This window comes from Macaca thibetana, chromosome 7 (genome assembly GCF_024542745.1).
Source record: "Macaca thibetana thibetana isolate TM-01 chromosome 7, ASM2454274v1, whole genome shotgun sequence".
Taxonomy (NCBI): Eukaryota; Metazoa; Chordata; class Mammalia; order Primates; family Cercopithecidae; genus Macaca; species Macaca thibetana.
The window spans coordinates 165,594,810-165,619,050 of NC_065584.1; the positions used below are offsets into that span (position 1 = coordinate 165,594,810).

The 24,241-nt window shown below is 47.6% G+C and overlaps 1 protein-coding gene across 5 annotated transcripts in view; it reads left to right on the forward strand.

Moving 5' to 3' along the window:
• Window positions 1-24,241, forward strand: part of ARNT2 (aryl hydrocarbon receptor nuclear translocator 2) — a 199,714-nt gene that overhangs the window by 169,044 nt on the left and 6,429 nt on the right. For 4 of the 5 annotated variants that reach the window (XM_050799957.1, XM_050799959.1, XM_050799958.1 and 1 more), the window contains exons 13-17: window positions 4,162-4,234; window positions 4,996-5,119; window positions 10,386-10,485; window positions 13,941-14,079; window positions 14,759-14,924. In XM_050799957.1, coding sequence (XP_050655914.1) covers window positions 4,162-4,234; window positions 4,996-5,119; window positions 10,386-10,485; window positions 13,941-14,079; window positions 14,759-14,924 — 602 coding nt within the window. Of the gene's footprint in view, window positions 1-4,161; window positions 4,235-4,995; window positions 5,120-10,385; window positions 10,486-13,940; window positions 14,080-14,758; window positions 14,925-17,392; window positions 22,490-24,241 lie in introns of those variants that run through there. The other variant, XM_050799961.1, reaches the window with a different exon arrangement.

Below are 24,241 nucleotides of genomic sequence, written 5' to 3' on the forward strand. Positions count from 1 at the left end.
AAGATGCCCAAAGTACTGGAATGGGAGACGTGGAATAACTGTCCATGTTATAGCCATGGGTCTGTCTCTTGGGCTAGGGCAGCAGCTTAGGACAGAGGAAAAACTGTGCAAGGTCTCCAGCCAGACAGACTTGGGTTTGAGACCTATGTGTTCCATATTCTTGCCATGTCACCCGGATGCATCCTTTACACATCAATTACATTCTAGCCATGTCACCCTGGATGCATCATTTACATTCTAACCGTGTTACTCTGGACACTTAGTTCACACCCTGGACACTTACATCTACACTTTCATCGTTACATCTCAGTTGCTTTATCTCTGAAATGAGGATACTGCAGAGATGTGAAAATGTTGACAAAATACTGGCCATCAGCCCTACATTCAGTGGAAGGTGATGGTGTCCCCAAGATGTGAATCAAAGCAAAACAAAACAAAAGTCATAAAGTAAGAATAAGGAGGTATAGAAAGGAATGCTTTTTTTTCTATTGAATATTGATTCCTTTTTCAATTTCTGGAATACCAATTTGTTTGGAAAATTATTTCTGGTGCTCCCACTTTGCTAGTCTAACAAGCATGGGCTGAGACTGCCTGGTGGGAGATCACGTGCTTCTGCTTTTATCCTTTTCCTTTTATCTGGGCTCCCACACTGACATTAGGAGGCAGACTGTACCCTTGGATAGAATCTTGTTCATCCTGAGGCGTCATCTTAACTCACCACACTGTAATTGCTTGCCCACGTGTGTCTTTCCCTGGAGACTGTCAGTTCCATGAGGGCAGGGATCTTGTGGGTTCTGAGTCATCGGTCTGCCCCAGTGCCTGGCAATAGAGTTCCGTACGGTTCACTGAATGAATGACTCCTCTGGGCTGGACTCGAAACAGAATGTTCACCAGGTCCTCCAGCTGGGGTTCCCATCGAGGAGACCTTCCTTTATGGTGGGGACACACACACACACCAGGGCCATCAGCACAGAAGGCATGGCCAGAGGAGGAAGTGGTGTTGAGATCATACATCTTTTGTAATGCTGAGAAAAAGAGTTTAGAAACAGAACCCAACTTATTTTATGTTTCTCCAGGGGCAGAAGTTGTTCCCCAGATGAAAGTTATAGGGAGGTGCATTTGGGCTCTTTAGGGGTCATGCTTTTTATAAGTATTTATGCTGCAAATGGAGCAAGCTGCCCCAAAACGTAGTGAGCTCTCTAGCAGAGAAAGTCAAACAGAGACTGACCAGTTGCCTGTCAAAAGAAATGATGTACCGGGCATTGCTGTTATCAGTGGAGCTGTGGACCAGATCACTTGTGTGCATTTGCTTCTTAGGAGCTGAGAAGAGTCAGCAAATAGCAATGCATCTTTTATGTAATCCAAACAGCCTACACTTGGAATGAGAAAATCTAGTCTTGCTCAGTCTTCACCACTTACCAGCCTGGTGGTTGTGTTTCTACCACACACAATTGGTGCACCCTCTGCCTTGCCTGTTTTCCTGGGAGGAAGATTGAAATTAACCATTGTGGAAAGGGCCAAATGGGATCCCTTGATGTCTGTCCTGGTTAAGTTTGGCCAGTGGAGGGACTGACTGGAGACAAAGGAACAAGAGTGGAAGAGGAAAAGGTATTAGGCAGCCTTGCTCACCACAGCTCTCACAGGTCTGATAGCTGCTCACTCCTTCTGTCCCTTTGGCCCTAGGGATGATGATGGCTTCCTGTTGTTGCTAGCCTAGGGGCTCTTCACCATCCTAGTATAACATCTATGAAAGCTTTTTCTTTCCCAAATGGGGCAGACAGCAAAGCACCTTGAAATCCGAAGTATCAGATCAGTCCTTGGCTCTATTCTGTGATAGCCACTTACCAATTGGCCAACCTTGACAACCACTTAACCTCTTTAAACTTCAGTTTCTTAACTTTAATTTGAGGGTAAAGTAACCACTCTGAAAGCTTAGTGTGGGTGTTGGATGAGATAATGTAAACACCTGTATGTTTATGGCCATACCTGTTAAGTAGCCCCTTCCCTAAACCTTCTTTAATCATCCCTTTTGAGGGTGCCATCTATTTTCTGCAAACCTCTAGCATCTCTGGGCCTCAGTTTCCTCATGTGGAAAGGGAATTAGAAAAACAGAAAACCCACTTCCAAGGTGACTGTGAGCCTAAGGTGAGTTGGGATGAATGCAGGCATCTAGCAGGGGGCCGGGGCAAATGCACAGGGGTGGGTGCAGGTGTTACCCCTGCCTTCCTTCCACAGTCGCCAAACACACCACCTCTTCCTGGGCGGGGGCCTCCACATTCTCACCAAGCCTGTGCTTTTGCTGACAGTTACAATTTTGTTAGAGCTTTTGTTACAGTTTGTTTACAGTTTTGTTACAGTGTTCTAGCCATGCATTCCTGGTGGTTCCTCCCCAGGAAGCTGGAGCACCTTCCACACCTGCCCCTCCCCACCAGCCACTTCCTCATCCTAGATAACAAAGGCTTCCTCTCCCACCCTCCCCTCACTTCCTATCCACAGAATATCTAGCCAGCTCTCCCTGCATCCCAGACCCAGATGAAGGGAGGTGGACTGTCTGCAGTTCCTCCAGGGGGTTCCCCACCACCCGGTCCAGGACACAGCCATGGGTGATAAAAGTGGGACCATGAACATGTCAGAGGAGACCCACTGTGATCCTTCTTGTTTCAAAATAGACAGTGGAAGTAAACAATGGAAATCCATACATAACCTTCCTAATTAATGCAGACACTTGAGAGATTGTTTTTCTTGGTGTTAAATTTTGCTCACCCACATGATGTTTGTGGCCATATTTGCAGCGTGCATAATATATTGTGCTGCACTTGAACTTTTCCACACCTTTCATCATACCTTCCTGTGTTTCCAGACGGTCTTCACCGTGGTTGCTGTCAGTGCTATGGAATAGTCACTCAGGAAATTAATATGCAGGATTTAGAAAGTCATTCCTGATTACAGCCAACTTTGCATGGGTAGCTCTTACTTCCTTCCACTGAATAATTTCCTTACTACAGACCAGCAGCAGGATGACAACCTGGGAGAGTGTGAAAGTGTGAGCAAGTCCACAGTCCCTCATCCGTGTCACCATAGTTTTCCGAAAAGGTCGTGCCATGCACACTTCCCCAACACCGTGTGACCGTGGTAGTTTCAATGCAAAGCCACCATGTGAAACATATTTTTATTGACTTAGCAGCTGAAAAATTATACTTCAAAGGTGTTTTAATTTACATTTATTTTGATTATTTTAATGGCAAAATGTTTCCCTAACTTGCTTATTATATCTATTATATATATGTTATTATATGTACATACAGTACATGTATATTTGTCCTTTTATTTATTTATTTATTTATTTTGCTTGAATTGTCTGTTCATATGCTTTAAATTGATTGCTGGGCTGGGAGTAATGTCTGTTAGTAATTTGAATTGCATAGTACCACTAATAATTTTTTGCCTGTCCTTCTTAATGATATTTACAATTGAAGAGGATCCGGTCATTTGCCCCATTTTTAGGCTCTGAGCTATAGAGTTCACTTTCTCTTGAAAACAACCCAGTTTTTAAACTTAAAGCCGCCATTTCCTCCAGCAAGTCTTTTTCTTCCCCAAATGGAGCAGGCAGCAAAGTCCCTTGGAGTCAGAAGTGTCAGGTCAGACCCTGGCTCTGTTCTGTCATAGCCACTTGCCAGTTGGCTGACCTTGACAACCACTTAACCTCTTTGAACTTCAGTTTCTTAATTTTAATATGAGGGTAGAATAACCACTGTGAAAGCATAGTGTGAGGATTGGATGAGATAATGTAAACACCCGCCCGTTTATGGCTAAGTGTTAGCTGAAGCCAACTGCTTCATTCGGCATTAAACCCAACTGCTTTTCTGAATTTGCCTTAAAATTTTGTTCTGTTGTATCTTTTGACCCTGCATAAAATGAAGTCACACATCAAAATTGATTTCTTAAATAGTTGAGTGTGGTAGCCTAAACATGAAGTGCAATGTCTGGAGTCTTGATTTAGGGCATTAAAAATAAAATAAAATCATTAAAAATGGAAAACAATGTAGAGATCCATTGGGTATCACCCACCCTGCCTCTGAGGTATGGGAAAAGTCGTGGCTTAGCCCTATTGTCATCCCTTCTGTTCTTCATGACCCTCTTTGTTGTCTTCTTGTTTCACAGGCAACTTCAGCAACAGCAGGCAGAATTAGAAGTGCACCAGAGAGATGGATTGTCATCATACGACTTATCCCAGGTGAGTTTCTGGAAAACCCTTTCCCTGTTGGAATTGTCTCCAGCCCAATGGACTGGGGACTCAATTCAGCCCTGAGCTTGAGCCCCTCAGCCCAAAGGATTGCCCCATCCACACACTACAATGGAAAGAGCAGACCTACAGGTCCCCTGGGGATCTGCTGCTGTCACTCCTCCCTACAGAACTCAGCCATGAAGAATGTGTGAGTACCAGGTGAAGAACCAGGGGCCATAGTCAACCCAAGGGCTGAAGGACATTTCTGAGGACCATGCGTGAACTCTAGTATGAGTATACTCAGAGACCAACAAGAGCAGCTTCTGATCCCCTTGGGCCCCCTGGCTTCTTGGCCATTTCCCTGCCACCGCCTGTGTCCCATTCTTCTTCAATGTGCCTCTTCCTGTCATGCTCTGAGCCTCCCTCTTCACCGGCTCTGTCTCCTTTCCTTCTCCTGTCTCCACATGATGTCCACTTTTCCTGATATTTAGAGTAAGTTGATTGTTGTTCATTTCTCGCTCTAAGAAAGTAATCAGTGTGACTCTGTTATCCTTCCTGTGACCTTCAGTTCACTGCCCCCAACCCCCTCACCGGCTGTTCTTGGCTTTCACATATAGAAAAGCTTCCCACCTGATAAAATGTTCCAGCCCCAAATGCCAGTGATTCCAGAGGGAGGGGGCTCTGATGAAGGAGAGCTGGTGGCTCCTGGGGACACACACTCTGTGCCTTACGCATGAGTTGCCCTTGTGTTTTATTTAATGTGCAAACAGGTCCCCGTCCCCAACCTACCAGCCGGTGTTCATGAGGCTGGGAAGTCCGTGGAAAAGGCGGATGCAATCTTCTCCCAGGAAAGAGATCCTCGGTTTGCTGAAATGTTTGCAGGAATCAGTGCATGTAAGTTTCCAAATGGCACTGAGGTTTTGAGAGTGTGGGGTTTACAGTTGCTTTCAGGCCATCTACCGACAGCTACTGTTAGTAAGAGGGGGCCACGGAAGGTGAGTTTAGAGTAACCATTGCAGGGTATAAAAATACACGAGTTGGAATGGATTCTCTCTACTCCTGGCCTTGCCTGTTATATACCAGTTACCCAGGGTAACCAACCTGGGACCTGGCATCCCATCATTAAAATTTGAGGAGTTGGAACAAATGAGCTCTATTGTTCCATTGTGCTGTTTAGTTTTATTAAGCCAAAGACATGTGTCTGTAAAAAGTTGAAATTCAATTCCTAACACACAGAGGACCACATTTTAACATCAAAATACGCAGTAAAAAAGAAAAACAAAAATGATCCTCTATCCTACCACCTGGATGTAACCATGTTTAACTTTTTAAAGTATGTTTTTTCTCTTTTTCTACACATATATATTCTTTTTTTACATGAAATTGCGCTCACAGTAGCTTAGTTTTTTTCACATGACAGTTTATTATGAACGTATTTCCAGATTATTAGACAATCTTTTTTTGTCAGTTGCGTAGAGTTCATGTGATTAATCCTCTGTGGTGGTCATTAGGCTGTCTACCTATGTCAGCACTGCCGTTAGAGGAGATGGTGCAGTTATAACTTAAGGCATCGCATGGGGCCAGCAAGTCCAGCTGCCTCGCCCTCCCACTCAGATTATCACTGAGATTAACCAAATACAAAATTTGGAAAGATCTTTGTTGGTTCCAAAATCAGAAAAAGGATTCTATTTTCATGTGGTCAAGGAATTTTCACAAGATACAACGGAGTCAAGATGAGTTGAAGGGAGAAACCAGTTGGCTTGTGAAGAGGAAACATGGGGAACTCCGTCACTGGAAGAGAAGCCCAATCCTGTCCCCTTGGGGCTAACAAGCTGAAGACAGTGAGGCCCGAGGCGAGGACAGACAGGCCCGTGGAAGGTAGTGAGGGAGCACACCTCAGCCCTCCTGATGCCAGCATGTTGGTGGAAAGTCAGAGCCTCCGGGTGCTGGAGCTGCCTCCCATTAGGGCAGCAGATGCCAGTGCAGCACCAAGACCCATTGTCAACACACAACAAAAACCAGACCCCTCAGCACAACAGGGGAGCTCCCGGCTCTTGGTTCCCATGGCCACCCACCCACATCAGTATTTCCTTGACTTTTCTAGAGAAATATCATTTCATCCAGTAAGAAGAGACAACAGCACATCTAAAAGGTTTTTTCTCTCCAGATAAGCCTGAAATATTTGACCAGAGACCCACAGCGTCCCAGATAAATCCAAACACAGACACTTTTCCATAAAGTTAACAAAACAGGAAAAAAAAAAAAAAGACAGACAAGAAAAAAGAAGAGGGGGGAAGGGTCCAAGGGAAGGAATGAGAACAAATGTCCTCCTTTGGAAATGAATTTTTCTGATAAAGAGGAGAAGGTTCAGAGAATCTTCAGTATCTCTTTTCTAGGTGATTCCAGGCCATCCTGCATGTCTGAAAATGAGTTATTGAGGTGGGGAGAGTGATGTTTAATAAAATGGATCAGTACAAAACAGGCTAATATTGCAGAAATCCAAGTCAGTGAATTAGAAAGAAACATGAATTTTCCCAAAATACAAAAACTTAGGTTTTCCAAGTGAAAGAGCTCAATGAATACTAAACAAAAATTTCAAAGAAACTCACACCTACACATGATCTGTTGTATTTACTTTTCTAAATTTGAAGAAAGGAAGAAAAAATCCTGCAAATGTTGAGATTTAAAAAATTACCTTACCTACAAAGAGAAATCTTTTGTTAGCCTTCCCCAAGATATTAAATACCAAAAGACTTAGGAAGGTGGCGGTGGCGGCGGGGGGTGGGGGGGCAGCGGGGGCAGGGTGGACGCAGGAATAAATAAAGAATTTGGAAGAATATGTGACCCTGAAATTTTCCACCAGCCAAGCTGCTTTCCTATTTGGAGGACAACAGAAAGATGTTCACAGACATGCACTATCTACATATTCTGCTTGCAAAAAAACTACTTGTAAAATTGTACTTGTTTATGAAATGAATCAAAATATAGAACACGAGAACAGAAATGATAGGTTAGAAAAGCAGTAAGGATGAAAAACGAAACTAATAACACTGAAAATTAATGTAAAAATTATTAGAAGATACGAAAGACAGAAACAATAAATAAAACTTAGAGTCTAAAACCTCAAATCAAGAAATTTAAAGATTTATTCACCAAAGATCCAGACTTATTTCGGAATGGGTGTAGTATTTATAAATAGATAAAGATTTATCATCAGTGAATATCAAGAATAATTAAATATGTTGACTCCCAATCAATAGCTCCTGAATAATATGCTGCCAAAATATGATATAACAAAAACAAACTGAAATGAACGATTTAACCTGAAGGAAGGGGTGGTGGAGATGCTCTGCAAACCCAAGAAGGAAAGTAGGTTCGTCAGTGTTGCCAAAGAAAAATTCAAACTGTCCAGTGAGCAGAGAGGCTTAATTTATTCAGATACAAGATGTAACCTAAAGTGAAGATACAGATGTCATAAGCATTGAAATATGTGAAAGCCAAAATAATTAGAATCACAGGAAGATGCTGATAAAGCCACATTATAGTGGAAGATCTTAGTAGGCCTGTCTCCATCTTTAACAGGTCACATAGATCAAAATAATAAAATGGAGAAAAATATAGAAGACTGAAAACTAGAGTCAAATATCTTTAAATACAATTATATATAATATTATAATACATATTATTATATATAATGTTATACCCTTCAAATATCCTGGAGCAGTTACAAAGAAAATGTGTTTCTTATTTACCCAAACCACAAAAACCTTAAATACATGAGGAAAAAAAATGGGTTGTATTAAGTTTATTATCTTATTTTTATTTATATTTTTATTTTGTTTGTTTGTAGTTTTGAGATGGTGTCTTGCTCTGTCACTCAAGCTGGAGTGCAGTGGCGTGATCTCAGCTCACTGCAACCTCCACCTCCCCGGTTAAAGCAATTATCCCTGCTTCAGCCTCCCGAGTAGCTGGGATTACGGGTGTGCGCCACCATGCCAAGCGAACTTTTGTATTTTTTAGTAGAGACGGGGTTTTGCCATGCTGGCCAGGCTGGTCTCAAACTTCTGACCGCAGGTGATCTGCCTGCCTCGGCCTCCCAAAGTGCTGGGATCACGGGTGTGAGCCACCGTGCCTGGCCTGCATTAAGTTTAGAGTCAAGAGAACTACCTAAGTCTACCTTCTTCCTACAAGTTTGAGCCTTATGTCTCCCCCACACCAATCTTGCTCTTTATTTCCAAGATTCAAGATGTTATGATTAGGTTAAAAGTACACACCCAGGAGCCTGAGCTCCTTCCATCCTTTAAGGATTTCCCACTGTCTTACAACTGTCACTGCAGCAGAAGAAAATGAACCATAAAAACTGCCTAGTAGCCCCTTTTTATTAAAGCCTCTCAGAAGTTGTTTCCATGCGTGCGAGAGTCAGCATGTGGTCCCTGCAGCCTGGTCTCTGGGCCCCAAGCCCACCAGCCTGAATATCCATCACCGCATCACTGCTCACAGCCACTCGGAGGGACCTACACACTCTGCCCCCAATCACCACCAGCAAGCCAGAGATGGGAGCAGATGTGGGGGCTGTCTAGGCACAAAATAATCACCATGTAACTAACCTTTATTTCCTTTATTCCAATATCTCTTTGTGGGTGAACATGTTAGGGATTGTAGGAACGAGACATGTAGACATTTGAAGATTCTGGGGCGCTGGGAGGGCATTTCAAAGAGCCCTGGGCACCCTCAATGACCAAAGGAGGGAGAACTGGAGCCTGCTGTCTAGCACCCTGCCACCATTCGTGTTCCCACTCCTGTTTCTCAAACCACGATACAAAGCACCTTCTCCCTCGTGTAAGATCTAAACAGCCAGCTGGGTCTTGAGCCCGTTTCTTTAGCCGTGTAGCTATGGGTGAGCCTGTGGGTGAGCCAACTCTGCTCACCATTCTGCAGTAGCAGAAAATCATGCATTATTGCACCTCCTGGCCAGGGACTGAGTGTTTTCAGTGTTAGAGGAGCTCAGTCTCTCAAAGAAACCTTAGTGGAAGGTCAAGGCACACAGGTCCGGGGCTGTTCCGGACATCACCGGCTATGGCACCTGCTGGGTGAGGGTGGCAGGGGTAGCTGAGTTCCAGGGCAGTGGGAAGAGCACTGGGCTTGCGTTCATGCCCTGGGCCCTCCCTCGCTGGCTGGTGACTTCGGACAAGCCACACCTCACTTTTCTCATCTGTAACAAACAATAGCAAACTTTAGTTTCTGTTTGCTCTGTTATCAGGCACTGTCATAAGCACTTAGGTTAACTCACTGAATTCCCCCTACAGCCCTCTGAGGAAGATACTTTTATTCTCGCCTTTTTTCTGTTGGGAAACTGAGGCAGGGGATGATTAAGTAACAGTCCAAGGTTGCACCTCTTACCTTGGAGCTGGGATTCAGACCCAGAGAGCTGAGATCAGAGCCCATCCTCTTCACTGGTACCCTGGGCTTCCTCACCCAGAACCAGAGGACTTGGAATCCCTACCCCGCAGGGTTGAAAAGACTGGATAAAATAATGTCTGAGAAAGAACTCTCATTCTTTTTTTTTTTTTTTTTTTTTTTTTTTTTTTTGAGGCAGAGTCTTGCTCTGTCGCCCAGGCTAGAGTGCAGTGGCGTGATCTCAGCTCACTGCAGCCTCTGCCTCCTGGGCTCAAGCAATTCTTCTGCCTCAGCCTGCCGAGTAGCTGGAACTACAGATGGCTGCCACCACGCCTGGCTAATTTTTGTATTTTTAGTGGAGACAAGGTTTCACCATGTTGGCCAGGCTGGTTTTGCACTCCAGACCTCAAGTGATCTGCCTGCCTCAGCCTCCCAAAGTGCTGGGATTACAGGTGTGAGCCACCGCACCTGGCCTCATTCATTCTTTTAATCTTCCCCACTCTCCAAAAAAGCCTCGCCATCAAGCAGCCTGTGGCCTAGCCTAGGGGCCAAGAACAACAGCCCAGTGCCCTCATATGCCAGGGAGGCTCCAGGGGAGATGAGGAGGCAGAGGCAAGGCTGAGGAGATTGCATGCAGGTGGGCTGTCCCGACTCGCATCCTCCCGTTCCTGCGCCCACCCCTGCATCTGTTCTTGGGGCAGCCTTCTCTGTGGTCTGCAGAGCAGGGAACCTTCGCGTGTGACTCCTGCTCTGGTTTTCCCAGCGGAGAAGAAGATGATGAGCTCAGCCTCTGCAGCAGGAACCCAGCAGATCTACTCCCAAGGAAGCCCATTTCCCTCCGGACACTCCGGGAAGGCCTTCAGGTATGTGCCAGTGAGGGGGACAATGGCGTGGGAAGATGCTCCCTCACCAAGAAAGTCCTGAGTCTCAGAGCACAGCTCTGTGGGCTGTAATCATGAGTTAGTGGTTACTGGCGCTCTGGCCTTGGGCTAAACTGAGGATTCTGGTGGCTCTGCTTCTGCTCTGTGAGCCCTCCATGAGTTGCCATAGATTCCTGGTGTCAGTTACTCTTTCTTGGATGTGAACAGCACCAGCCACTGTGTTCTGTAGCAGGGATTGCCAGCGAGAAGGGAGTGAGTTCCCTCTAGCCAGGACCCAAGTGAGCTGGAGCTGGGAACAGCTAAGGTAGCAGGAAGTATCCTGTCATCTGGTACCCAGAGGCTACAGCCAAATCCAAGGAAGACTGGACAGCTCAGCCCATCATGTCTGAGCCTCATCCTAAAGGGCACTCCAGGCTTCAGGCAGGGTGTCCAACCTTCCCAAGGCTTGGTTCTTAGCATCAAGGGCATCTAGTAGGTCATTGAGGAAGCCCTGACATCATCACTGGAGGCAAGGTTGGCTCCACTGACTTCTGGGGAGACAGAAGCATAAACTGGGAAGAACAGTCAGAGAAGCTGGCAGCTCTTGGGGAGGGTGTGTGGGCACTCACCTGTGCCTACCGGACACCCTAAGTTCCTCATGCCCAGCAGGACAGGGCTCCCCCCAGCAAGGTTAGCCAGAGCCTAAGCAGAGCTTCCAGATGTAGGCAGAGACCAGGAGGGTAGGTGGGGCTGGCCACTCAGAGAGAGGGCCCTGCCAAGGGACTGCCCTAGACACAGGGAATGAGGATCTTGCTTCCACACTGGTTCGTGGACAGACCTCCTGGAGACAGATTAGCAGTACTGCAGTGGCTCTGGCCATGCCTGCAGCTAGGTCTCGCTGAATTGCACACTGCTCTGAGGCTCTGAGGAGCTCTGGCTGCAGGCAGGGGCTCTGGTCTGCAGGGGACAGCAGACAAGAGGGCAGCCCTCCGTGAGCAGTCCCTAACCATCATCACTGCAGGTTGTGCGGCTCTGCTGAGCAATAGTCAAGCCCTCCAGACTTCTCTTGGCGGCTGAGTTACTCAGCTACTCAGCACACATTGACCGATCTTGGTCTATGCCAAGCCCTGTGCCAGCCCTGCCCAGGTGCTCGTGTTCATTGGGTCCTTGTGACACTTGCTGCTTGTCCTTCACTCTGGACAAAGGGGATCAGGGAGGGTACAGCAGCAGGAGGCAAGGAGGGGGCAGTTCAAAGGCGAGAGGATAGCCCAAGGTGGCATGGCCAGAGAAGGTCTGGCTGACTCTTCAGCTAGGTCTGAAAGCAAAAGTCAGGTTCTGCCTCCTGACCAGGGCACAGGTGCAAGGGCCTGAGGGGTGTGCTGAGTGAAAGCCTCGGGGAGGCATTGTTGGAGGAGGCCTCACTAATGGGAGAAGCAGAGGATGACCACGTTGTTCTATGACAATGGCCTCACCCAGGCTCTGCACCTCACACTGGACTGTCCGCCCTGAGCCCTGTCTGCAGCAGCAGCCGTGGGAGCCATGTGAGGAGGGGGACATTGTCACTGATGGCCTTTGGGAGAAGAGTGAAGCTGCAGACAGTGCTCGGGGCAGACAGTGCCAGCATGAGGCGCACAGCCTGGGTGAGGCCATTGTCATAGAACCAAAAATGTAGGGTGCACAGGGCAGTGATGAGTGATGGGGAAGGAAAAGCAGGCTTGGGGCAGCTGGCAGTGTGGGGAAGGAATCCGGGGAGTGTCTGAACACCTGTGCAGAGCCTGGCATAGAAAAGGCACTTGCTGAGTACTAGTCTGGAAAATGAATGAATAAATGACTGAGTTAATTAAAGGATGCCTGTTGGGGCCAAAGCCTGTGGAATGTGCAGAATTTCCTATATATCCGAAGGGTCTGAGCTGGCTTGGGTTGGGGTAGGCTGTGGGATGAAGGACTCTGGGGCCCAATACAGCCATAGGGAACCCTGGGCCGCTTGCAGAATGGTGTTGCTGGCACCCGAAGTGTATCCTCACCCACAGTCCTCCCGCTCTGGTCCCGCCAGTTTTGGTCCCTGCCTGTCCATACTAAGGCAGGCAGCTGTAGCTCAGAGGCCCCCAGGGAGGACTGTGCACAAGGGCTGGCTCTTTGCCCCAAGAAGCCCATCCCTTTCAGTCAAGGTGCCTTTCCTAGGGCTTCTACGCTATAGCAGCCCTCATCAATCAGTGTTTTGGGGAGGACATCAAGGGCTGAGGGTCTGTGGGAGAGGGCCCTACTAGACCATAGTGAGCAGAAAATGTCTTCTGAAGCAATACTTCCATCAGGAAGGAGAATGGGAAAGGAGCCCTTATGTTAAATGAGAAATTGATTGTACAAAGATGGGAATGATATCCCCTTTATATAAGCGACTGAACTTATTTTACAATGATCACTGCAAGAATGTCTCTGACATTCTTGGTTTCTCCCTATTTTAAAAGGGATCAAATAGCATAGGAAACTTATTAGAATACAATAGTAAAATTTTACCCGGTCTCTACTGATCTCTAGCCTGCCTTTCTTTTAACATGGAGCTGAAAATCCACCTCTACCAAAAGCCTTCTGTGATGAGCCCCATTCTGCCCTACTTGACTGATTCATGGGCACCCAGTGCACTGCCCTGCATGCTGCGCTAGTCCCAGGGAGGCAGGACGAGGGGCCTGAAACGAAGTAAAAGTCTGCCCCCAGCCTTTTAGTCTTTGATGAGCTTCTCATGTAATTGACATAGCCCGGAAAATCTCCCGGAAGAAGCGCCTGGTGGTACAAACAGACAGTGCCTGCCGAGGAGCTAAGCAGGGTCAGAGATTTAGCCTGCAAAGGACATGCAGAGAGCACAGCACACAGCAGGGATCTAATAAAGATGAACTGAGTTAAGTCGAAGGTGAACCGAAGGTGGGAGGGATAAACTCTGGGTGGCAGGACTAGGCCCATCCAGCAGGTTTTCATTGAGAAGCTTTTCTTTCCATTTAAAACTGACAGCCTGCAACCTATTTCCTGAATCTTTAAGCCTCATAGGTGCCCCAAAGGAACAAATTAACCAGAGCACGGAAGAATGAGTGAACACTGGGACTTATTTTTATTCTAAGAAGCTTCTCTCTTTGTGGGATCCAAATCATCTGTTTAGAGCAGAGGATGTACAGGCATAGGATAGGGGCTGAGGAGTGTGTGGGAGACCCTGGGGAGGACGAGGAGAGGAAGTACCAGACTACCAGACATGGCAGGACTACTCAGCAGTGTGGAGGAAGCCCTGAAGGGAGAGGAGGACAGCCAAGGGGCTTTGAGGCTCATGATGTGTTAGTCATTTTCTCGAGTGACATGCTGCATGGAGAGAGAGCCAGGAAGGTGGCCCAGGGTGGATTGTGTGGTTGGCTGGGCGGGTAGCCTCATGCAAACCAGGTGTGTCCTCGGGATAAATGCATTTTCCTCTTTTCTAGCTCTTCAGTGGTTCATGTGCCTGGAGTGAATGATATTCAGTCCTCCTCTTCCACGGGCCAGAACATGTCCCAAATCTCCCGGCAGCTAAACCAGAGTCAGGTGGCGTGGACAGGGAGTCGTCCGCCCTTTCCGGGACAGGTATGGGTGTCTGTGAGAGCGTCTCCCCTGGGTGCCCAGAGAGGCAGAGCATTCTGGGAAGTGCTTTCTTCGGACTGCGGCTCTGAGGATGGGTCAGGCCCTAGCTGGAACCAACCACCCTCACAGCCGCTGGCTCCTCAGGAGCACCGGCCACCCTCAGGGCCCTCGGAGAGCCGGGTGCCCCGCCTGCGACTTCAGCAGCCTTTTCTCCTTACAGCCATGCCCTGGGGCAGCTGGCAGGAAAAGGCTGGGCAGGTAGAGACACCCCATCAAGAATGAGCCCTCACGACTCTGGGCCTCTGGCTGCTCCTGTGCCAGGAGGACATGAAAACAGCCACACTTGGGACACCCCCAGACCCCTCATAGTCACTGTGAGGGTGGGTGTTGCCCAGGGAGTTCTGGGTGTTCATAATGCCAAGGCCTTGGTAACCGGACGCCAGAGGGCCCAGATCCTTGTAGCCCTGGGGATTAACTTCAACCAGACATGCCCCAAAGATTCTGCAGCTCCTGGGCCCTCACATGCCGTGCTGATCCAGGCCTGTGCCTAGCCAGACAAGAGGGCCATGGGGAGTCACTATCAACCCAGAGCAGACACTGCCTCTGTGACCAGCCTGGGGCGTGGGTTGGGGTGGGGTCTGCTGCTGATGCTTTCCATCTCTTTGCTTTGTCCTGATTATAGCAAATCCCATCTCAGTCCAGCAAGACTCAGTCATCTCCCTTTGGGATCGGAACGAGCCACACCTACCCGGCAGACCCCTCTTCCTACAGCCCCCTCTCCAGCCCAGCTACCTCCTCACCAAGCGGGAATGCCTACTCCAGTCTTGCCAACAGGACTCCAGGGTTTGGTAGGTGGGGAATGAGGGAATGAGATTCTGGGAAAGCCAGAAAGCAAAAATGCTTTCTGAACATCCTGAATTCAAGGGGCTGAGCTCCAGGCTCCCAGCTACCAAAACAAGGCCCGGAGGTTTCCAAGCACCTCCTCTCTCTCTGGCTATGAGGAGGCCTATGGTGTTCCTAAGAGACTGGATGCTTAGGCCTTGGCTTTGTGATTTGGCTTTATCATTTTCAAGGCACTGGGATGATGTTCCTGTGCTGTGATGTGATCTAAATATCATTTTAACCCATTATGGCCCTAGCAAGGATTTTCAGGCCCCCCAACTCAAAAACCTTATAGTCTTGTTTCAAGAAACTAGAGAATAGCTATAGAGACAATCAATTGCATAAATAATCCTGCAAAGTTTTCTCTTTCTTTTAAATATTAAAAACACCTATCTTACTTTGTTAACAAAACCTCAGGCCATAGAAGGTTAAGGAATCGCTGTGTCCTGTGCATCTCTCAGGATCCTGGGCTTTGCCCACTCTCCATGTGTTTAAGGAACCTCCTCAGCATGTCTCCCAGGGCTGGGGCTCCACTCCACGTCAAGACAGGCTCATAAGAGACCCATGGTCCTTGTAAGAAGTCCGAGCTGGTGCCTGCTTTCTCACAGTGAGGTCACTGGGTGACACCCAGCAGTGCAGCTCATAGAGCTTTTCTCTACAGAACTGATTCTTCAGATGAGCATGAAGCTGAGCCCAAACATCTGAATTTCCACGTGGCAAGTTAAAAGCTTCTGTTAGAACTGCTTGCCTGTCAGCCTTATGAACAATTCTGTGCAGGCAGAGCGTGGTGACTCACATCTGTACCCCAGCACTTTGGAAGGTTGAGGTGGCAGATCACCTGAGCCCAGGAGTTCGAGACTAGCCTGGGCAACATAGCAAAACCCTGTCTCTACCAAAAAAAAAAAAAAAAAAAAAAAAAAAAAATTAGTCAGGTGTGGTGCATGCCTGTAGTTCCAGCTATTCAGGAGGCTGAGGTAGGAGGATCATTTGAGCCCAGGAGGTTGAGGCTGCAGTGAGCCATGATCACACCCCTGCACTCCAGCCTGGGCAACACAGTGAGACCCTGTCTGAAAAAACAAAAGAAACAAAAATGCTGTGCAGAGCCCCTAGCACACAATGGGGAGTTGTCATCTGCTGCCCAACCCTCCCCACCTCCTCTGCTAACAGCAGCACGTCTGCTCCACTCAGCCCAAGGTCTTGGGGCACAGCATTTCCTGAGGCCATGCTTGTCCCTCCAGCCTTAGTCACATTTACTTGCAGTGTGTTCTCCTGTTCACCTGTTAAGCATTCTTGCCACACGATTCACCGGAACCAAGTTTAGAAGCACAGCACCCTGTTTCAGGAAGGAGAAACCCCATGGCAGTTGCTTTCGAGTCAACCAGGCACTCAGCACAATTACCACCTTGAGCCCAGAATCCTGTTTCTCAGGACAGCATCCACCTTCCTGCAGTCACACATGAGATCCTTCTCCACATCTGGTTCCTCACCTGGGTGCGGAGAGACCCCTTCATCTCCTCCTGAAGGTGGGCCTCGTAGACTCAAGTCCCCCTGGGTATCTAGTTCTTCCTGGAAGCGCAGGGACCATCTGGCACTGATCTACTCAAAAAATCCTTCAGTGCCAGGCCCCAAATCAGCACTGGAAAACAGAAGACAGGAGACCTGGTCCCCACCCAGAGAAGGACACAGTCCAGAGATGGGGGCAGGGGAGACAGACAGGTAAAGGGAGGCAAGCAGGACAGTCTGCAGTTGCAGCAGCCATGGTCTGTGCGGGGGCCCTGTGGCTGTAGGCCAGGAGAGTCATTATGTCTGATGGGGTCAAGAGAGGCTTCAGAGCAGAGCTAACACGTAACCCTGGCAAGGTCTTGGAGCATCCCACTGTGGCCGTGACAAGACAGGTGGGCAGGCCACTTCCCTGCCCCAACCATCCAGTACCTTTAGCTCCATGCCTCTCTCTAGTCTCCACTAAACAAATGCCAGGCCCTGAAGTATGAATTTAGATGGGACACAGGAAGGACAAAGCCCTGGGCTGAGGCCACTGCACCACTGATAGCCAAGAACAGGCTCAACACAGATGGGGCTCCAGGTTCGGTGACCATTTTTTTACATTTGCCTTCAAGCTATCTCACACTCAGGTGATAATAATAGTAATGATAGCAGCCTGCCCTTACTGGGTGCTTATTTTATTATATGCTAGCATGTAGCATTCATTCAGTACTCACAATAGCCCTAAGAAGGAGATACCATTATTATTCCCATCTCACAGATAAGTAAACTAAGGCACACTGAGGTCAGATAACTTACCCAGGCTAACTTACTGTAGCTGATAATAGCAGAATCATGCCTTTGGAGCCAAGAATCAAAGCTGGGCAGTACATCTGAGACCGTGCTCCCATCACTACTCTGTGCTTACCATCATTTTCAAATCCATTCACAGGGGACCTCAGAATTAAGCAAGAATTGGATGTCCCAGCAGATGTCCCTTGATGTACATTCATGAGAAAGGGGCTGGAACCCTTCCAATGACAGCATGAAAAAAGAGTATAAAATCAAGAAATGAAGGACTGAGAAGTTTCCTATGGCCTTGCCATCCGTGCATCACGTGTTACCTTTGGCCACAGCTGTTTGCATGGAATAGGATGCAGGGAGAGTGTGTTGAAAGCCAGGCTGTGGTGGAGTGAGCAGGTGATGGAGTGGGGATGAAGCTGAGCAGGAGAGCAGGAAGGGAGGCTCAGTCTTGGGAGGGAGAGGGAGACCTCAAGGTGAGGGGTTGCTGTCATCATCTGTGATGAGTATGCTGCTGGAGGAAAGCTCCCAGTGCAGGCAGAGGGAACCCAGGATAAGGTGTTGGGGTTCACATCAGAGGTGTAGGGGGGGCCTGGAAAATGGGTGGACACCAGACCCCCTTCTGACCACAGGGTCAGCCTTTACTCCACAGGGCTTCAAGGAAGTGGAGTCCTGGCTGGGAGAAGAGGTCAGCCTTTGGTTAAGGACAGAAGAAAGAGGATGTGTGGTTAGGAAGAGGACCCAAGGGTTGTTCATTAGTGAGGATGGTTACTCCTGAGGGCACAGTGGGAAAGGGTGCAGAGAACAGAGCAGGTAAGTATGGGTGAGTGGAGAGGGCACAAAGCAGGTAAGAATCGGTGAGTGGAGAAGGAACAGAGCAGTCTGCCTCATTAATGATCAGTTTCATTAATTACTAAACACAAAGCAGGCTTAAAAAACAGGCAGTGTTTACATTTGCAATGGACACACACCCTAGCCCAGCATGGGCACATCTGAGTGGCTTCCCAGTGCCTTCTGTGCAGCCCTGGGGCCTATTGGTGTGGCACTGATGGGTTCCTGGGCATGGCAGCACCCCACAGTACCTGGCCTCAGATCATTATCCATGGCCAGAGCCCAAAGAGATAGCACAGTCAATCCCAGCTTCCCGCTTCTGGCTGGCTGGAGCAGGCAGGAGGTTTGAAATGCCTGCTGAGCAGACTTGCCGGACATCACCCATTGGTGGACCAGGGGCAGACATCAAGTTGTGACAAGCAGAGCATGTCACTTTTGAACAGTGCTTCAACTGTTTCAGACTCCTCAGGATAGCTTTGTAGACTGTTTATATATTGAATGAGAAAAAGCAGCCCTGCGTGTGTCTCAGCCCTTTCTGTGAAACACATGCTGGTTTTGTTCCACGAGACTTCAGGAGTCAAGTCAAAGCATTTCTTCCATTTCAGGCTTTTCGAGTTATCTTGAGCTTTACTGCTGTCATACTTGTGTTTCCAGTCTTAGTTTCATTTTCATTTTGAGTCCAGTCCCAGCAAAAACGTAGCCATTTGAAATGTAGCATCCACTAGGAAACTACACAATCCGTCTACATAAGCCCTGAAAAATCCAAGCATTTATTCCCTTAACAAAGTAAGTGGGGAAAGTGTTGTGCCTGTAGGGCCCAGTCAGGAGACAGAAACCATGCCAGTGATTTGAACAGGAAAAATTTAAAGATTTTGTGACTAATAAAAGATGGTTAAGAAGGACCCTGAGGAATACAGGAATAATAATCGTGGGCAGCAACTTCCACCTCTAAGGCTAAGGGAAAGTAGACAAGACAGGAACTGAGAACGTAGAAGAGGAGAACCCACCCCACAAATCCTGAGGTTCAGCCCTTATTGGAGAATGTGCGTCTGTCTTGGTAACACACTATAGAGGCTCTGGACTGCAGTGGGTCTGTAAAAGCAGCCTGCCAGCTGACTGAGACACTCAGTAGGGGGTGCAGATGGACCAGAAATGGTCTACACACCCACCTACCAGATGGCCAAGAATTTCCCCAGGGAGTGCCGGCAGGTAAAACTGATTCACAGGAAGCAGCCTCTGGGTGGTAGAGAAATGTGCTGAAGAGGGAGCGCCCTGACATCCTGCACACTGCTGCTAGACACACTGCAGGAGGAAAGAAACACCTGATCCAGGAAGAGAAGCCACTTCGCTGCGACACCTTGCTTGTCTCTCCAGCGTCCTCTGTTGAGAAAGCCTAATGCTGCACTCGCTGACAAAGGAGAACTGTTTGCAGGGTGTAGTTTCAGTGTCATAAAACAGGGCAAAGAAGGATGGATTTAGAGCTAAGAGGCAATAAATTGACAACTGACAAGAATGTATATGACCTGAACCCTCAAATTGCTCAGTTTCTTTTCATTTCAACTACTGCCGGGCATCTGCTTGTTGATATTACCTTGTTTCTTGGAGAGATGCAGGGAGCCAAGGCACAGGTTGCTCAAAGAGAAATGGCTCAGAGGTGCTGTAGCAGATCAGGTTTTAATTCCCTGACTTGCTTCAAGTGTGGCATACACATATATAGGATCTAAGTTACATTATTTTCTTAGCAGCATGCTTCCAGATACAATGTCTTGGCAAGCACCAGCATGTCCATAGCTCCTTGTTCCCCACATGCTTCTCAGTTTAGGGTGAGGTCTCTAAAGCAATTCATCCATGGATGACACAAGTCAGATCAGGTTGATAAAGATTAAATCAGGTCACAGTAAATAAACTAACAACTCTGGGGATGAACGTCTTTTACAAAGATCGAGAAACACATCCAGAACACATTGCCCTTTCGTAAAAGAGCCATGTCCATCCCAGCCTGCCCCACCCAGCCCATTTCACTTTGGAGAGGGGAATTGAAAGAATTTGTTATTCCAGGCTGGGTGTGGTGGCTCATACCCGTAATCCCAGCACTTTGGGAGGCCGAGGCAGGTTGATCCCTTGAGGCCAGGAGTTCGAGACCAGCCTGGCCAACATGGGGAAACCTTGTCTCCACTAAAAATACAAAACTTAGCCGGGCATGGTGGTGCACACTGAGGCAGGAGAATTGCTTGAACCTGGGAGGTGGAGGTTGCAGTCAGCCGAGATTGCACCACTGCACTCCAGCCTGGATGACAGAACAAGACTCCATCTAAAAAAAAAAAAAAAAGAATTTATTATTCCAAAACTATCTGGAGTAAGAAACGAAAGGCATAATTTGAAATAGGGGAAAGGGTAGGCTAAGCACAGGCAGGGAGCTGGTAGTATTTCGCTGATCTGAAATGTTTGCAGACACCATGCATCTTCTTCCTCCTCAGCTCCTGCCCACAAAGCTCGGTCCCGGACATTTTTACCAGTGAATTGTGGGGAATTATAGACCTCCCCATCCGTAATACTAGTTAGTGTTGAAAAGGTGAGGCCTTAGCTAGAAGGCTCAGAAAGACTGTAATCCTTGCTGTGAGGTGCATTTTTCTTCTGCCTAGAAGGCATTTGTAAGAGAATGAGCTGCCCTTTTGGTGCACTTTGTTCCTTTATCCAGCAGGGTTTCTCAGTGTCAGCACTATTGACATTTTAGGCTGGATAATTTTTGTTGTTGGGGGGGCTGTCTGTTCCTTATAGGGTGTTCAGCAGCATTTCCCTGCCTCTACTTACTAGGATTTCTCTATTTATGATAATGACAAATGTCTCCAGACATTTCCAAATGTCCCCCTTGGTTTGGTGGCAGGGTGAGGTTGCGCAAAATCACTTGATTGGGAACCACCGAGCTAAACCCAATGACATAGGACCTCCAAGCAGGACTTCAAGTGAGTCTTAAGTCTTAGGGCAATTTCCAAATCAGCTGAACCTCACAAGGAAAAATGTTAATGAGAGGAGAATGATAGCATTGAGCTTCAAATTTTTAAAAAAGGAGGAATGTCATCCCTTCCTCTATGACCTAGGAACCCACAAGCTCCTCAAGATTCTGACCTGTGGTCTGGAAGCCCACGCAGCTGGCCCAGTTGTTACCAGCCCATAACACAGTCTCTCTGGGCTGGGAGGTGGCCCATGCACCAGCCAGGGCTGTAGCAGCCCAGCCCGTGCTCAGGAAGCCACCAGAGTGAAACTCAGCTCATAGTTTGTAACTATGTAGGTGGCTTTGGAACAATAAAGTAATACAAGGATTTTGGTGACCACTGGGTTTTTTGTTTGTTTGTTTGTTTTTCCAGAAAGAGGCTTGTAGGTACACTGTGGGGTGAGCCATGGGAAGCCCCTTCTTGCCATTTATACGCAGAGCAGGTCAGTCAGATTTAGGTTAAGAACCCACAATGCTCTGTTATCTAGGAGAGATTACACTGAAGTTCTTGCTAACTATCTGGTCAGAGTGGTCAATACAATTCAGGAGAAAAAATAAATATACTTTCAGTAGCAGAGGCTGAAAAGAGGACTTTCCGCTTATCTCTTCCGGCACATGGCCAGTGAACTCATTCTTCAGGTCATCTGTTTGGATGTAACTTCCTCTAGAAAGACTCAAATCTGAGCGAGGGCCCAGTCCCAGGTCCTCCTGTGGCGGCCTGGACTTCCCTTGTAAGAGCTCATAGCAATTCTGCTTGCCTAGTAACGTTCTCAGTGGCCAGGTTTGACCATCACTGCATTACCAACATGCTGCTCAGTATTAGGTATAAAGTAGGCCTTCGATTTAAACATTGTATCAAATGAATGCACGTGGCCCTCAGTGTCAAAAAGATCTAGGTTCGAACCCTGGGTCTGGCATTTGTAGGCTAAATGAGTTGGGCTAATTCCTTGATGTCTTTGAGTCTCCGTTTCCTTATCTGAAAAATGTGGATAATGGGCTCATGGTTCTTAGAGTCAGAGTGAAGAAAAGATGAATTGAAATAATGTAAAATACCTAGCATGATTCATATAGCATATAGTCATATGATGTGCACATGGTCAGTACTCCCAAAATTCTTCCTTGACTATTTCCAAAGCAATCCCGTTAACTGATTTTTCCCCTTGCAGAACATTAAGAATTTTTATTCTGAAATCTGGCATATGTAATTAATAGAATCAAGTACCCCAAATATGAATAGAGAGCTAATCTTCCTCTAATCATTATTCCCCTCCACCCTTCCTCATCTCTGGCTATCCCTGAGGTAAGACTGGTGAGAGAATGTGTGCTTATTTCATTATACCCAGAAAACCTCAAATGCAAATAGAAATAAAACTTCATGGAATGTTCATGTTCTTCCTTCTCACTTCCCTCCCTCCCTCCCTCCCTCCCTCCCTCCCTCCCTCCCTCCCTCCCTCCCTTCCTTCCTTCCTTCCTTCTTCCCTCAGCAAGTTCTTGTTGAAGACTCCCCTATATTCCAAGCACTATTTTCAGTAAAGCCTGGGGTAGACATAGATACATAGGACTTGGCCTCAAGTCCTCACAATTTGGAGTAAATCAATATAGTGTGATGGGCCACAGGCAAGCTAAGAGGAGACAGTGACTGAGGAAGTCAGCCACACAAGGTCACCTTTGATTAGGGCTTTGAACCTGGCTAGAATTATCTAGGCACAGAGAAAGGGAAGGATGTACACGACAGAGAGAACACATGTGCAGTAGCACAGGGATGTAACTGCGTGTGGCATCATGGGGGACATGCAAGTGTTGTCATGTGACTAGGGCAAGAGGGGCTGGAGTTAGACATGAAGTGGGAGATGAGGCTGAAATAGATGCAGATCGCGAAGGATCTTCATGCCAACATCCAGAACATGGATGTTACTTGCATAGACCGTAGTCAGCCACTAAGCAGTCTGTAAGCAGTGGACTACTGTTGGAGGGAGATCACACCAGTAGCTGTGTGGTTATGGGGGCAGTGGGTGTGGCCATGACTCACAGCACTGGTTGGGGCAGTGAGAATGGATGAAAGCAGGTAGGAGCTGAGAGATGGTATTTAGGGGAGTGGGAACTCAGCCGATCCCAGCCACTGATTAGACGTGATGTGGGAGTGAGGGGAAAGAGCCTATGCTTGTGTTCTTCCCCTCCAGACTATGTGAGGAGGTGAGATATTGCTTTAGGCATGGAGAGCTTAAAGTGTCTTTCATACTGCTTAGACATGGCAGGGATGGATGGAGCCAAAGCTTAGGGAGCTGGGACTGTCAATACCACCAGAAACACAAGTTTATCATCCTTAGCTCTTCCCACTCACACCCTTCAGCACAGCCAGTAATCAATCAACAAGCCTAGGCACCTCCTTCTCCATCACATCTCAAATCCACCCACTGCTTTGCAGCTGGCTTTTGTTCCGTGTTTTGAGCCACTGTCATCTCTTGCAAGGATTGCTACAGCAGCCTCCTCCTGTCTGGCTCCTTCCCTCTCCTCTTGTCTACCCCATTCCTTTCTCAGTTGGTCTCTTTCCCTCTCTTTTTGTCTACCCACCCATGGACCATCCACATCTGTGTGCTTTCTGTTTCTGCTTAAAAACCTTCAGTGTTTCTCTGTTGTCCCCAAAGTTGGTCATACTGATAGTGTGGAACCTGACCCCTGGCTTACCCTCCAGCCTTATCTCTTATGACTTGCCTGATCCCACTCTGTTCCTCTTCCATCCTGAGCCACCTGTAGATGCCCGGATGAACCAAGCCCTCTTTCACCATCAGGCCTTTGAACAGACTGACCCTTTTCTCTAGAATTATTTTCAAACTCACCTCCAAGCCCTATACCTGATTAATTACTAATTCCCCTTCTGGTGTCATCTGAGATCTCTGAAAAACCTTTTCTACTTGTCATGATTAGTTAGGTATCCCTCGTAAGGGTTTTTATTCTAGTTCTTCTGACTCTTACAGCAGCTCTCACCTGTGCAGAATCATCTGTTTGCTCCCTTTCCCAACCATGCTGTATGCTTGTTGAGAGAGAAACGATCTTATTCTCCAGCGTATGTACAGTACCAGCATGGAGCCCACGTCAGAGCAGGAGCTCAGGAAATATTTGCCGAGTGAATAAATGAATGAGTCAGTTCATGAGACTAGAAGAGGTATTTCCTTCTTG